General features: G+C 55.8%; 1 protein-coding gene across 1 annotated transcript in view; it reads right to left on the bottom strand.

The window, feature by feature from the left end:
• Nucleotides 1-1,073: 1,073 nt before the first annotated feature.
• LOC144508742 (cobalamin binding intrinsic factor-like) overlaps nucleotides 1,074-12,766 on the bottom strand; it is a 36,293-nt gene continuing 24,600 nt past the window's right edge. The window contains exons 6-9 of the mRNA XM_078237050.1: nucleotides 12,496-12,682; nucleotides 6,618-6,951; nucleotides 5,204-5,319; nucleotides 1,074-1,150 (exon numbers count right to left, since the gene is read on the bottom strand). Of these exons, the coding sequence (XP_078093176.1) occupies nucleotides 1,074-1,150; nucleotides 5,204-5,319; nucleotides 6,618-6,951; nucleotides 12,496-12,682 (714 nt within the window). The remainder of the gene's footprint in view (nucleotides 1,151-5,203; nucleotides 5,320-6,617; nucleotides 6,952-12,495; nucleotides 12,683-12,766) is intronic.

Raw genomic sequence — 12,766 nt, forward strand, 5'->3', positions numbered from 1 at the left:
CACAGAAATCTGTCACTGCCTCTCGCAGCTCGAGTCAGCCTCCGTGGCCGAAACCCCTGCCCCAGCTACCACTGGGCTCTGTGGATCGTAAACCACCCCCCTGTCTGGAATGACTCCGAACCTTCCTCTCCCACCCGGATTGATCGCAACATCCCCACCAGGATCACCGGCGACCCAGCCCAGAATAATCGCGACGACCCCTTCACCAACCAATCGCCAGTTGCAGAGAGGCAGCGGGCTCCCCCTCTCTGTTGACCGCTAGGTGCAGAGTGGGAGCGGCCCCCCTTCCTACCCCTACTGATCGCCGATTGCAGAGTGGCAGCAGTCCCCACACCCCCACCGAACAGCTGGCCCAGCCCCCCTCAGTTGGCCAAGCCTCCTCGGTCCCCAACCCTTGGCACTGCCCGGTGACTAGGTGAGCAGTGCCAGGGTGCCAGGTTGGCAGTGTCAAGTTGATAGGGCACACCCCTTGGCACTGACCAGTGACCGGTGGGCAGTGCCAGGGTGCCAGGTTGGCAGTGCCAAGTTGATAGGGCACACCCCATGGCACTGGCCAGAGACCGGTGGGCAGTGCCAGGGTGCCAGGTTGGCAGAGCCAGGTTGACAGGGCACACCCCTTGGCACTGACCAGTGACCGGTGGGCAGTGCCAGGGTGCCAGGTTGGCAGAGCCAGGTTGACAGGGCACACCCCCTGCCCCCACCCTCTCGGGAGGGGGGGCGGGGTTAATGGGGACCACATGTGATCCTCACCAGTGAAAACATCCCCAGGGAGGACGCAAAGGCGACAGCACCCTGAGCTCACGAATAATATTTAAACCTGTCTGTCCGAAGAAAAACTCTCAACTCTGTCCGTGCTGTTAGACAACAAGAAAGTTTAATTCCTTGCCTTCTGAGATAGTCATGCCATGAATGTTATTCTGAACAACATGTTTTGCTGTGTGATCCGTCATTGTGGAGATGAGATTTGAGGTGAAGATTTGGGAAGCACAGTCAGGAGGAGCTCGGGATGAGAGTGAGAGCTCGGGACGAGTTGGGTTCGTAGTGAATCTTGTCAATCCCATCAGGCGACTGGATTATTTGTTCGGAATGAGTCGGTGGGTGAATATTGCCAGGATGGTATCCCCGTCCGACGGTGTAAACTCTTCCAGATCTGTCATCGGATAAGAATCACAAAGTCGCAGAGTTTTACAGCACAGAGAGAGAGAGACCCTTCGGTGCGCTGTGTCAGCACCAACTGCACCTAAACACCAATCGACTCCAGTCCCATTTTCCAGCACTTGGTCCGCAGCCTTGTACGCTACGTAGTTTCCAGTGCTCATCTCAACGCTTCTGAAATGTTGGCCATGATGCCGGCGTTGGACTGGGGTGGGCACAGTAAGAAGTCTCACAACACCAGGTTAAACTCCAACAGGTTTATTTGGTAGCACGAGCTTTCGGAACTCTGCTCCTTCATCAGGTGAGAGATGATACCACTCACCTGATGAAGGAGCAGAGCTCCGAAAGCTCCTGATTCCAAATGAACCTGATGGACTTTAACCTGGTGTTGTGAGACTTCTTACTGTTCTTAAACATTGTGAGGGGTTCCCGCTTCGACCACCTCTTTAGGTAGCGGGTTCCAGACTCCCGCCACCCTCTTTTCCTCACATGGGGGAGGGGGGAGTGAGGGGAAGGGGGGAGTGAGGGGGAGGGGGGAGTGAGGGGGAGGGGGGGTGTGAGGGGGAGGGGAGAGTGAGGGGGAGGGGAGAGTGAGGGGGAGGGGGGAGTGAGGGGGATTGAGGGGGAGGGGGAGTGAGGGGGAGGGGGAGTGAGGGGGAGGGGGAGGGGGAGTGAGGGGGAGGGGGGAGTGAGGGGAGGGGGGAGTGAGGGGAGGGGGGAGTGAGGGGGAGGGGGAGTGAGGGGGTGGGGGGTGTGAGGGGGTGGGGGGAGTGAGGGGGAGGGGGGAGTGAGGGGGAGGGGGAGTGAGGGGGAGGGGAGAGTGAGGGGAGGGGGGAGTGATGGGGAGGGGGGAGTGATGGGGAGGGGGGAGTGAGGGGGTGGGGGGAGTGAGGGGGAGGGGACAGTGAGGGGGAGGGGACAGTGAGGGGGAGGGGGGAGTGAGGGAGAGTGAGGGGGTGGGGGGAGTGAGGGGGAGGGGGAGTGAGGGGGAGGGGGAGTGAGGGGGTGGGGGGAGTGAGGGGGAGGGGGAGTGAGAGGGAGGGGGGAGTGAGGGGGTGGGGGGAGTGAGGGGGAGGGGGAGTGAGGGGGAGGGGGAGTGAGGCGGAGGGGGAGTGAGGGGGAGGGGGGAGTGAGGGGGAGGGGGGAGTGAGGGGGAGGAGGGAGTGAGGGGGAGGGGAGAGTGAGGGGGAGGGGGAGTGAGGGGGAGGGGGGAGTGAGGCGGAAGGAGAGTGAGGGGGTGGGGGAGTGAGGGAGTGGGGGGAATGAGGGGGTGGGGGGAGTGAGGGGGTGGGGGGAGTGAGGGGGAGGGGGAGTGAGGGGGTGGGGGAGTGAGGGGGAAGGGGAGTGAGGGGGAGGGGGGAGTGAGGGGGAGGGGAAGGTGAGGGGGGGAGTGAGGGGGAGGGGGGAGTGAGGGGGAGGGGGGAGTGAGGGGGAGGGGGGAGGGAGGGGGAGGGGGGAGAGTAAATACAAGTTACTCTTTCAATACTGTAATTCTGCGTATAATAATAATCACAAAATGATTTTCCTCACATCCCCTCTGTCCGCCTGCCCCCCACCTTAAATCTATGCCCCCTGGTTATTGATCGCTTTACTCAGGGGAAGGTTCCTTCCGAACCACCCTGTCATTGCCCCTCATAATTTTCAACAACTCACTCAGGTCCCCCTCGGCCTTCTCTGCTCGACGGAAAACAACTCCAGCCTAACCAGCCTCTCTTCATCGCTGAGACGCTCCTGGTGAATCTCCTCTGCACCCTCCCTCGTGCAATCATATTCTTCCTGTAGTGGGCGGTACGGTGGCACAGTGGTTAACACTGCTGCCTCACAGCTCCAGGGACCTGGGTTCAGTTCCCAGCTTGGGCCACTGTCTGTGTTGAGTTTGCACATTCTCCCCGTGTCTGCATGGGTTTCCTCCCAAAGTCTAAAGATGTGCGGGTTAGGTGCACTGGCCATGCTAAATTGTCCCTTAGTGTCAGGGGGACGAGCGAGGCTAAATGCATGGGGCTCGGGAGATGGGGCCTGGGTGGGATTGTGATCAGTGCAGACTCGATGGGCTCATTCTGTACTATATGATTCTACAGTGTGGCAAGCAAAACTGTGCCAGGAATCTAGCTGTGGCCTAACCAGTGTTTTATACAGCTCCTTCATATCCTCCCTGCTCTTATATTCTGTGTTTGATCAAAGAACATGGGGTTAGATTCATTCTCTGAAACAGCTCCAACATTTGCTGAGAGATGTCACAGGGCAAGAAATGGAATGAAACCATTCACAGCTGGTGGGCAGGATTGTCGAGCTTGTGTGAGTGTGTGTGCAAGTGAGTGCGCGAGTCTGTGTGCGTGCATGTGTGTGTGTGTCTGTGCGCGTGTGAGTGTGCGTGAGTGTGCGAGTCTGTGCGTGTGTGTGTGTGCGCGTATGTGCGTGCGAGTGTGCGTGAATGTGCGCGTGTGTGTGTGTGAATGTGCGAGTCTGTGCGTGCGCGTGTGTGTGTGCGCGTATGTGCGTGCGAGTGTGCGTGAATGTGCGAGTCTGTGCGTGCGAGTGTGCGTGAATGTGCGAGTCTGTGCGTGTGAATGTGCGAGTCTGTGCGTGCGTGTGTGTGTGTGCGCGTATGTGCGTGCGAGTGTGGGTGCGAGTGTGCGTGCGAGTGTGTGTGTGTGAGTGTGTGTGCATGTGTGCACGTGGGCGTGCGAGTGTGCGTGCGAGTGTGTGCGCACACGTCAGTGCGCGTGAGTGTGTGTGAGTCATAGAATCATAGAGGTTTACAGCATGGAAACAGGCCCTTCGGCCCATCTTGTCCATGTCACCCTTTTTTTTAAAAACCCTAAACTAATCCCAATTGCCCGCATTTGGCCCATATCCCTCTATACCCATCGTACCCATGTAACTATCTAAATGCTTTTTAAAAGACAAAATTGTACCACCCTCTACTACTACCTCCGGCAGCTTGCTCCAGACACTCACCATCCTCTCTGTGAAAAAATTGTCCCTCTGGACACTTTTGTATCTCTCCCCTCTCACCTTAAACCTATGCCCTCTAGTTTTAGACTCCCATACCTTTGGGAAAAGATATTCACTATCTACCTTGTCTATGCCCCTCATTATTTTATAGACCTCTATAAGGTCACCCCTCAGCCTCCTACGCTCCAGAGAAAGAAGTCCCAATCTATCCAGCCTCTCCTTATAACTCAATCCATCCAGTCCCGGTAGCAGCCGAGTAAATCTTTTCTGCACTCTTTCTAGTTTAATAATATCCTTTCTATAATAGGGTGACCAGAGCTGCACACAGTATTCCAAGTGTGGCCTCACCAATGTCTTGTACAACTTCAACAAGACGTCCCAACTCCTGTATTCAACGTTCTGACCTATGAAACCAAGCATGCCGAATGCCTTCTTCACCACTCTGTCCACCTGTGACTCCACTTTCAAGGAGCTATGAACATGTACCCCTAGATCTCTTTGTTCTGTAACTCTCCCCAACGCACTACTATTAATTGAGTGTGTGTGTGAGTGCATGAGCGCGTGAGTGTGTGTGTGCGCGTGAGTGCGTGTGTGTGCGCGGGAGTGCGTGTGTGTGCGTGTGAGTGCGCGTGCGGGCAAGTGCGTGTGCGGGCGAGTGCGTGTGCGGGCGAGTGCGTGTGCGGGCGAGTGCGTGTGCGGGCAAGTGCGTGTGCGGGCGAGTGCATGTGCGGGCAAGTGCGTGTGCGATGAAGTGCATGTGCGGGCAAGTGCGTGTGCGGGCAAGTGCGCGTGCGGGCGAGTGCGTGTGCGGGCGAGTGCGTGTGTGTGCGCGTGAGTGCGTGTGTGTGTGCGCGTGAGTGCGCGTGCGGGCAAGTGCGGGCGAGTGCGTGTGCGGGCGAGTGCGCGAGGGCGTGGGTGTGTGGCTGAGTGTGTGGGTGAGTGCGGGGGCGAGCGCGCGGATGAGTGCGTGCGAGAGTGTGTGAATGTGTGTGTGTTTATGAGTGAATGGGTGTGTGAGTATGTGAGAGAGTTTCTGGGACAGAGGCACTTTGTTCCGATTGAATCTGCAGGGATTCCGATCCCATGTACTCACCGTTAATTTGATGATTTTGTCCGGTGATAAAATACCACTGAGTTGTGAACATGTTCGGATACAAACCGTTGATGCCAGTGATGACAACACCCCAGGGTGTCTGGAGATAGTCCAATCTGACAGGAAGACAAAGAGAAATCCATGTCAGTCTAAATCTCAGAATCAAAACCACAACTACCCCCAGACACAGACGGCTGATCAGTAATACCCTCAGTACCGAGGGAGTGCTGCACTGTCAGAGGGTCAGTACTGAGGGAGTGCTGCACTGTCAGAGGGTCAGTACTGAGGGAGTGCTGCACTGTCAGAGGGTCAGTACTGAGGGAGTGCTGCACTGTCAGAGGGTCAGTACTGAGGGAGTGCCGCACTGTCAGAGGGTCAGTACTGAGGGAGCGCTGCACTGTCAGAGGGTCAGTACTGAGGGAGTGCTGCACTGTCAGAGGGTCAGTACTGAGGGAGTGCCACACTGTCAGAGGGTCAGTACTGAGGGAGTGCCGCACTGTCAGAGGGTCAGTACTGAGGGAGTGCCGCACTGTCAGAGGGTCAGTACTGAGGGAGTGCCGCACTGTCAGGGGGTCAGTACTGAGGGAGTGCTGCACTGTCAGGGGGTCAGTACTGAGGGAGTGCTGCACTGTCAGGGGGTCAGTACTGAGGGAGCGCCGCACTGTCAGAGGGTCAGTACTGAGGGAGTGCTGCACTGTCAGAGGGTCAGTACTGAGGGAGTGCTGCACTGTCAGAGGGTCAGTCCTGAGATAGTGTTGCACTGTCAGAGGGTCAGTACTGAGGGAGTGCTGCACTGTCAGAGGATCAGTACTGAGGGAGTGTTGCAGTGTCAGCGGGTCAGTACTGAGGGAGTGCTGCACTGTCAGAGGGTCAGTACTGAGGGAGTGCCGCACTGTCAGAGGGTCAGTACTGAGGGAGTGCTGCACTGTCAGAGGGTCAGTACTGAGGGAGTGCCACACTGTCAGAGGGTCAGTACTGAGGGAGTGCCGCACTGTCAGAGGGTCAGTACTGAGGGAGTGCCGCACTGTCAGAGGGTCAGTACTGAGGGAGTGCCGCACTGTCAGGGGGTCAGTACTGAGGGAGTGCTGCACTGTCAGGGGGTCAGTACTGAGGGAGTGCTGCACTGTCAGAGGGTCAGTACTGAGGGAGTGCTGCACTGTCAGAGGGTCAGTACTGAGGGAGTGTCGCACTGTCAGAGGGTCAGTACTGAGGGAGTGCCGCACTGTCAGAGAGTCAGTACTGAGGGAGTGCCGCACTGTCAGAGTGTCAGTACTGAGGGAGTGCTGCACTGTCAGAGGGTCAGTACTGAGGGAGTGCCGCACTGTCAGAGTGTCAGTACTGAGGGAGTGCTGCACTGTCAGAGGGTCAGTACTGAGGGAGTGCTGCACTGTCAGGGGGTCAGTGTGCCGCCTACCTGAACCTTTCCGGTGAGATCCTTTCTGCCTCCTTCAGGATGTCGAGTGCCGAGGATCCCAGGGGAACGTTGAGTATCAGCCATTGGGTGAAGTTGTTGTTGACGGCGTCCATTACGGTGTAGTTGACGGAGATGTATCCCGTGGAGGAGGCGGTGGAGGCGGTGATGATCCTGGCCATGTGGACTCTGTGGGTGCGTGTCTGCGAGGTGTGGGTTGGATGTGTGGGGGTGGGTGTCGGATGGGTGGGGGTGGGTGTCGGATGGGTGGGGGTAGTGGTGGCAGCTCTGGGGTAGGCGGCAATCGGGCTCTTTCTGAATAAGGAGGGGAGGTCATCTGGGGAGAGAAGATGGTCAGATCAGTATTACTTATCTCCAGCAGCAGGGGGAGAGAGCGAGCGAGCGTGGGGGAGGAGACAATGATCGAGATTGTCAGCTCAGCTCATTTATTCGTGTCACAAGTCGGCATACCTTAACACTGCAATGAAGTTACTGTGAAAAGAGAGTTAGAGACAGAGAGACTGGGATCAAGACAACAGAGAGACAGGTGGCGTATCAGAAAGAAATAGTGGAGTGAAAGAGAGAGACAGAGACAGAGAGAGAGGGACAGAGAGAGAGGGACAGAGAGAGAGAAAGGGACGCACAGAGACAAACACACAGAGACAGGGGGAGAGAGACGCAGAGACAGAAAGGGAGAGGCAGAGAGAGAGGGACACAGAGGGAGAGAAAAAAAACAGAGAGTGAGAGAAAGACAGAGAAAGAGACAGAGAGAAAGAGACAGAGAAACAGAGAGAGAGAGACAGAGAGTGAGAGAGAGAGACAGAGAGGGAGAGAGACAGAGAGGGAGAGAGACAGAGAGAGAGAGAGACAGAGAGTGAGAGAGAGAAACAGAGAGAGAGAGACAGAGAGTGAGAGAGAGAAACAGAGAGAAAGAGACAGAGAGGGAGAGAGACAGAGAGGGAGAGAGACAGAGAGAGAGAGAGACAGAGAGACAGAGAGGGAGAGAGAGAGAGAGAGGGAGGGACGCACAAATACAGAGAGACACTGATGCGCGTCAATGAGCACATGGAATCAAGGCTTTAGTATTGAAGGCTTTAATACAGTAACAATGAAACTACTAACACGAATACACCAGTTCAGACTGAAGGGGTCCTGCCGGAGCAGGGGGTCTTATACCCTGCCACCGGAGGCGGGACCCCACTGGAATGTGCCATGGTAACACTTATAACAGGTAAACACCCTAACCCAACAACATAGTACAACCCCCACAGTAATAACACCCTAGCCCAACAGTAACATGGTAACAAACCCCAGTGGTGAACCAACGATGGTTCACCACATTCACCCCTCCTTTAAGACAAAAGGTGGCGGGGTGGACGAAAACAGACAATAACAAAAAAAAAAAAATCACAGGATTCACAAGTCCAGACGGTCTGGAGGACCGCACCGACGCTGCGATCTCCTCAACACCGGTTGCGAAACCGGAGCAGGTGCTTGTAGTGGTTCTCTCCAAGTAACGTGTGGCTGTCCCTTCAAGGACTCCCGGGCCGGCCGGCCCTGGTGAGGCGATGGTGCAGGGGATCCTGGAACGTTTGGTGGTAGTGGTGGTGGTGGTGATGATGGTGGCGCCGATCTCCGAGTCTCAGGCAAGCTGTACATGGGAGTAAAAGTGTTATGCACTGGTCCCGGTGCTGACCGCGCCACGTCTGGGGAAGTAATGAGGAGTAGTGGATTTGTGACTGGGGGAATAGGAGCGACAGGGGTTGCTACGTCCCCTGCGGGCGCCAGGTCTCTAATGGAGACAGTGTCCTCTCGCCCGTCAGGATATGCCACATAGGCATACTGAGGGTTGGCGTGGAGGAGTTGGACCGGTTCGACCAAGGGGTCGGACCTGCGAGCCCTCACATGGCGCCGCAGAAGGACGGGTCCTGGGTACGTCAACCAGGCTGGCAATGAGGTCCCCGAGGACGACTTCCGAGGGAATGAGAACATCCTCTCGTGGGGAGTAGCATTGGTTGCCGTACACAGGAGGGAGCGGATAGAATGGAGCGCATTTGGAAGGACCTCCTGCCAACGGGAGACTGGAAGGCCCCTGGATTTCAGTGCCAGTAGGACAGCCTTCCAGACTGTAGCATTCTCCCTTTCCACCTGTCCGTTACCCCTAGGGTTGTAGCTCGTGGTTCTACTAGAGGCAATCCCGAATGAGAGCAGGAATTGCCTCAAGTCGTTGCTCATGAACGACGAGCCCCTGTCGCTATGAATATAGCAGGGGTACCCGAACAGGGTAAAAAGTTCACTGAAAACCTTGATGACGGTGGCAGTTGACGTGTCCGCACAGGGGAAAACAAACGGAAACCGGGAATATTCGTCTATTATATTGAGAAAATAGACATTCCGGTCCGTTGAGGGAAGGGGGCCCTTAAAATCCACACTCAGCCTCTCAAAAGGGCGAGTGGCCTTGACCAAATGTGCCCGGTCTGGTCGATAAAAGTGTGGTTTGCATTCTGCGCAAATCCGACAGCTTCTAGTTACTGACCTGACCTCCTCCACCGAGTAGGGCAGGTTGCGGGCTTTGATGAAGTGGTAGAGTCTGGTGACTCCAGGATGACACAGATCATTGTGGAGAGCCTTCAAGCGGTCCTCCTGCATGATGGCGCATGTTCCGCGCGAGAGGGCATCCGAGGGCTCATTGAGCTTCCCTGGACGATACATAATATCGTAATTATAGGTGGAGAGCTCAATTCTCCACCGCAAGATCTTATCGTTCTTGATCTTGCCCCTCTGCGTGTTATTGAACATAAACGCCACGGATCGTTGATCCGTGATCAGGGTGAACCGCTTACCTGCCAGGTAATGGCGCCAGTGTCTGACTGCCTCCACAATGGCCTGAGCCTCCTTTTCCACCGCTGAGTGCCGAATCTCTGGGCCTTGAAGGGTGCGGGAAAAAAACGCGACGGGCCTGCCTGCCTGGTTTAGTGTGGCGGCTAGGGCGAAGTCAGATGCATCACTCTCCACCTGGAAAGGGATGGATTCATCCACCGCGTGCATCGTGGCTTTCGAGATGTCGCTTTTCAAAACCTTGAAGGCCAATTGGGCCTCCGGCGTAAGTGGGAAGGTCGTGGACTTAATGAGCGGACGAGCTTTGTCCGCGTAGTTGGGGACCCACTGTGCATAATACGAAAAGAACCCGAGGCATCTCCTCAGTGCTTTCGTGCTAGCGGGCAAGGGAAGTTCAGTGAGTGGGCGCATACGGTCTGGATCAGGGCCAATGACCCCGTTTTCCACCACGTATCCGAGGATGGCTAACTTACGCGTACGGAATACGCACTTCTCCCTGTTATAGGTCAGATTCAGGCGAGATGCAGTGCGCAGAAAGTGTTGGAGATTCGTGTCGTGGTCCTGCTGGTCATGGCCGCAGATGGTGACGTTATCCAGGTACGGGAAGGTAGCCCGCAACCCATTCTGGTCCACCATTCGGTCCATAGCACGCTGGAAGACCGAGACCCCATTGGTGACACCAAATGGAACCCTGAGGAATTGGTATAGACGACCATCCGCCTCAAAGGCCGTATATTGTCGGTCCTCTGGGCGGATGGGGAGTTGATGGTAGGCGGACTTAAGGTCTATGGTAGAAAACACTCGGTACTGCGCAATCTGATTGACCATATCAGAAATGCGCGGGAGAGGATACGCATCCAGCTGCGTGTATCTATTAATGGTCTGACTATAGTCGATGACCATCCGAGGTTTGTTCCCGCTTTTGACTACCACGACCTGCGCTCTCCACGGACTAGCACTGGCCTGTATGATCCCTTCCTTGAGGAGCCGCTGAACCTCAGATCTAATAAAGATCCGGTCCTCAGCGCTGTAACGCCTACTTTTAGTAGCGATGGGCTTGCAGCCAGGTACCAGATTTTTAAAAAGGGATGGTGTCGTGATCTTCAGGGTGGATAGATTGCACGCGGGGTGCTTTGGGCAATTTGGAGGCTGCGGCTGGTTCCCTACTGCCAGTGAAGGGAGTGGCCCACCGTACTGTAGGATCACACTCTTCATGTGGACCATAAAGTTTAGTCCGAGGATAATTGGCGCGCAAAGGTGAGGTAGCACAAGGAGCCTGAATTGCTCGTAAACTGTGCCCTGTACCTCAAGAGTTACCATACATCGTCCTTGGATCGGTACAGACCGGGACTGTGATGCCATGGAAATTGTCTGTTTGGCAGGGAGAACCCGGAGTCCACACCTTTTAGCAGTTTCAGGGTGTATGAAACTTTCGGTGCTCCCACTGTCAAACAGACAATTCACAGTTCTGCCACTAACCTTTACCTCCATCATAGAATGTTCCAGTCTGTAATGCCTGGTCTGATCCAGAGAGATCGACGCCACCGTTGGCCCCTGGGCGTCACTGCATGCTGCCGATGTGGATGCTGAGGACCCCTGCTGGTCGCTCCTAGTCGTCGTGGACCATGATGGCCGCCCCCATGAATCGCACGTGGGCGAGGGCGCCAAGCGCAGCGACTCCTGGTGGTCTTCCTCCTCCTCTGTTTGCCACGATGGCGCCGTCCTGAGATCGCACGTGGTCGGACCTCGTGGGTACTGCAACGCCGAAAGAGATGGTCTCCGTTCTGGAGGGTTACAAACTGCACTGCCGTTTTTAGGTCTGGACCTACAGACTTTGCCGTAGTGGCCTTTTTTACCGCACTGGCTGCAGATTGCCGTTCTTGCCGGACACTGTTGCCGTGGATGCTTGGCCCCACCGCAAAAATAGCATCGCTGGCCACCTGGAGCTGCCGCCGTCGTCGAATCGATCTGGGAGCGCGGGTTCGCGGGGCGAGGAGGGAGCAGAGCTTGCTCCAACCACGTTGACTGCACGTGGTCCTCGGGGTACAGCGCCAAGCTCTTCGACGCCGCCTCCAACCTCGCGGCCATCCCCATTGCCTGGGTCAAGTTGAGTTTCCCCTTTTTTAGTAATTTAAGCCTGATGTACGAGGACCCTACCCCTGCTACGAACGCGTCTCGGGCGAGGTCGTACATGTACTGCTCGGCGGAGACGTCCTTACAGTCGCAACCCCTGGCAAGCTGCAGGAGCTCATTGGCATAATCCTCTATGGTTTCGCCCGACTGCCGACGTCGTGTAGCAAGGAGGTAACGAGCATGTATCTCGTTGGGTGGCGTAATGTACCTATTCTTTAGGAGCTCGACGGCACCCTGGTAAGTGGGAGCTGCACGAATGGCTAGGTAAATCGTGTCGCTTACCCTCGCGTGGAGGACCTGGAGTCTATCACTGTCCGTAGTGATAGCTACCGAGGCTGCCAGGTAGTCCTCAAAGCACTTCCACCAATGGTCGAATGTGTTAGCTGCACCGACCGCACGTGGGTCCAGTGTCAGACGATCCGGTTTTAGAATCTGTTCCATACTCTCTGTTTACTGTATTAAATTGATGCGCGTCAATGAGCACATGGAATCAAGGCTTTAGTATTGAAGGCTTTAATACAGTAACAATGAAACTACTAACACGAATACACCAGTTCAGACTGAAGGGGTCCTGCCGGAGCAGGGGGTCTTATACCCTGCCACCGGAGGCGGGACCCCACTGGAATGTGCCATGGTAACACTTATAACAGGTAAACACCCTAACCCAACAATATAGTACAACCCCCACAGTAATAACACCCTAGCCCAACAGTAACATGGTAACAAACCCCAGTGGTGAACCAACGATGGTTCACCACAGACACACAGAGACAGACAGGGAGAGACAGAGAGGGGGGGGGACGACACAGAGAGAGAGAGAGGGACACACAGAGAGAGAGAGAAAGAGGGGCACACAGAGAGAGACAGGGAGAGGCAGAGAGAGCGCGGGAAACCCTGTCCGTGCACTGACCTGTGTCTGTGGAACAGTTCAATGTGTCGATATCCAGGAGGGTTCGGTTTTCCAAGGCCGGGATGGCGAGAGAGGCTGCCAGGGGATTACTAAACGTTCCATTGGAGATTCCCTGGAGGAGTTTCTCCACAGACTTCCGGCATTCCCAAGAACCCGGAGGGAGCAGATCCTGATTGGCAGTCAGAGCCTGAGAGAGGAGAATGGTGCCATTAATCTCCTCAAACTGTGGGCAGTGCGAAACAACAACACTGTGCATTGCTGTAGCACCTTT

Source organism: Mustelus asterias, chromosome 20 (genome assembly GCF_964213995.1).
Source record: "Mustelus asterias chromosome 20, sMusAst1.hap1.1, whole genome shotgun sequence".
NCBI classification, from domain to species: domain Eukaryota; kingdom Metazoa; phylum Chordata; class Chondrichthyes; order Carcharhiniformes; family Triakidae; genus Mustelus; species Mustelus asterias.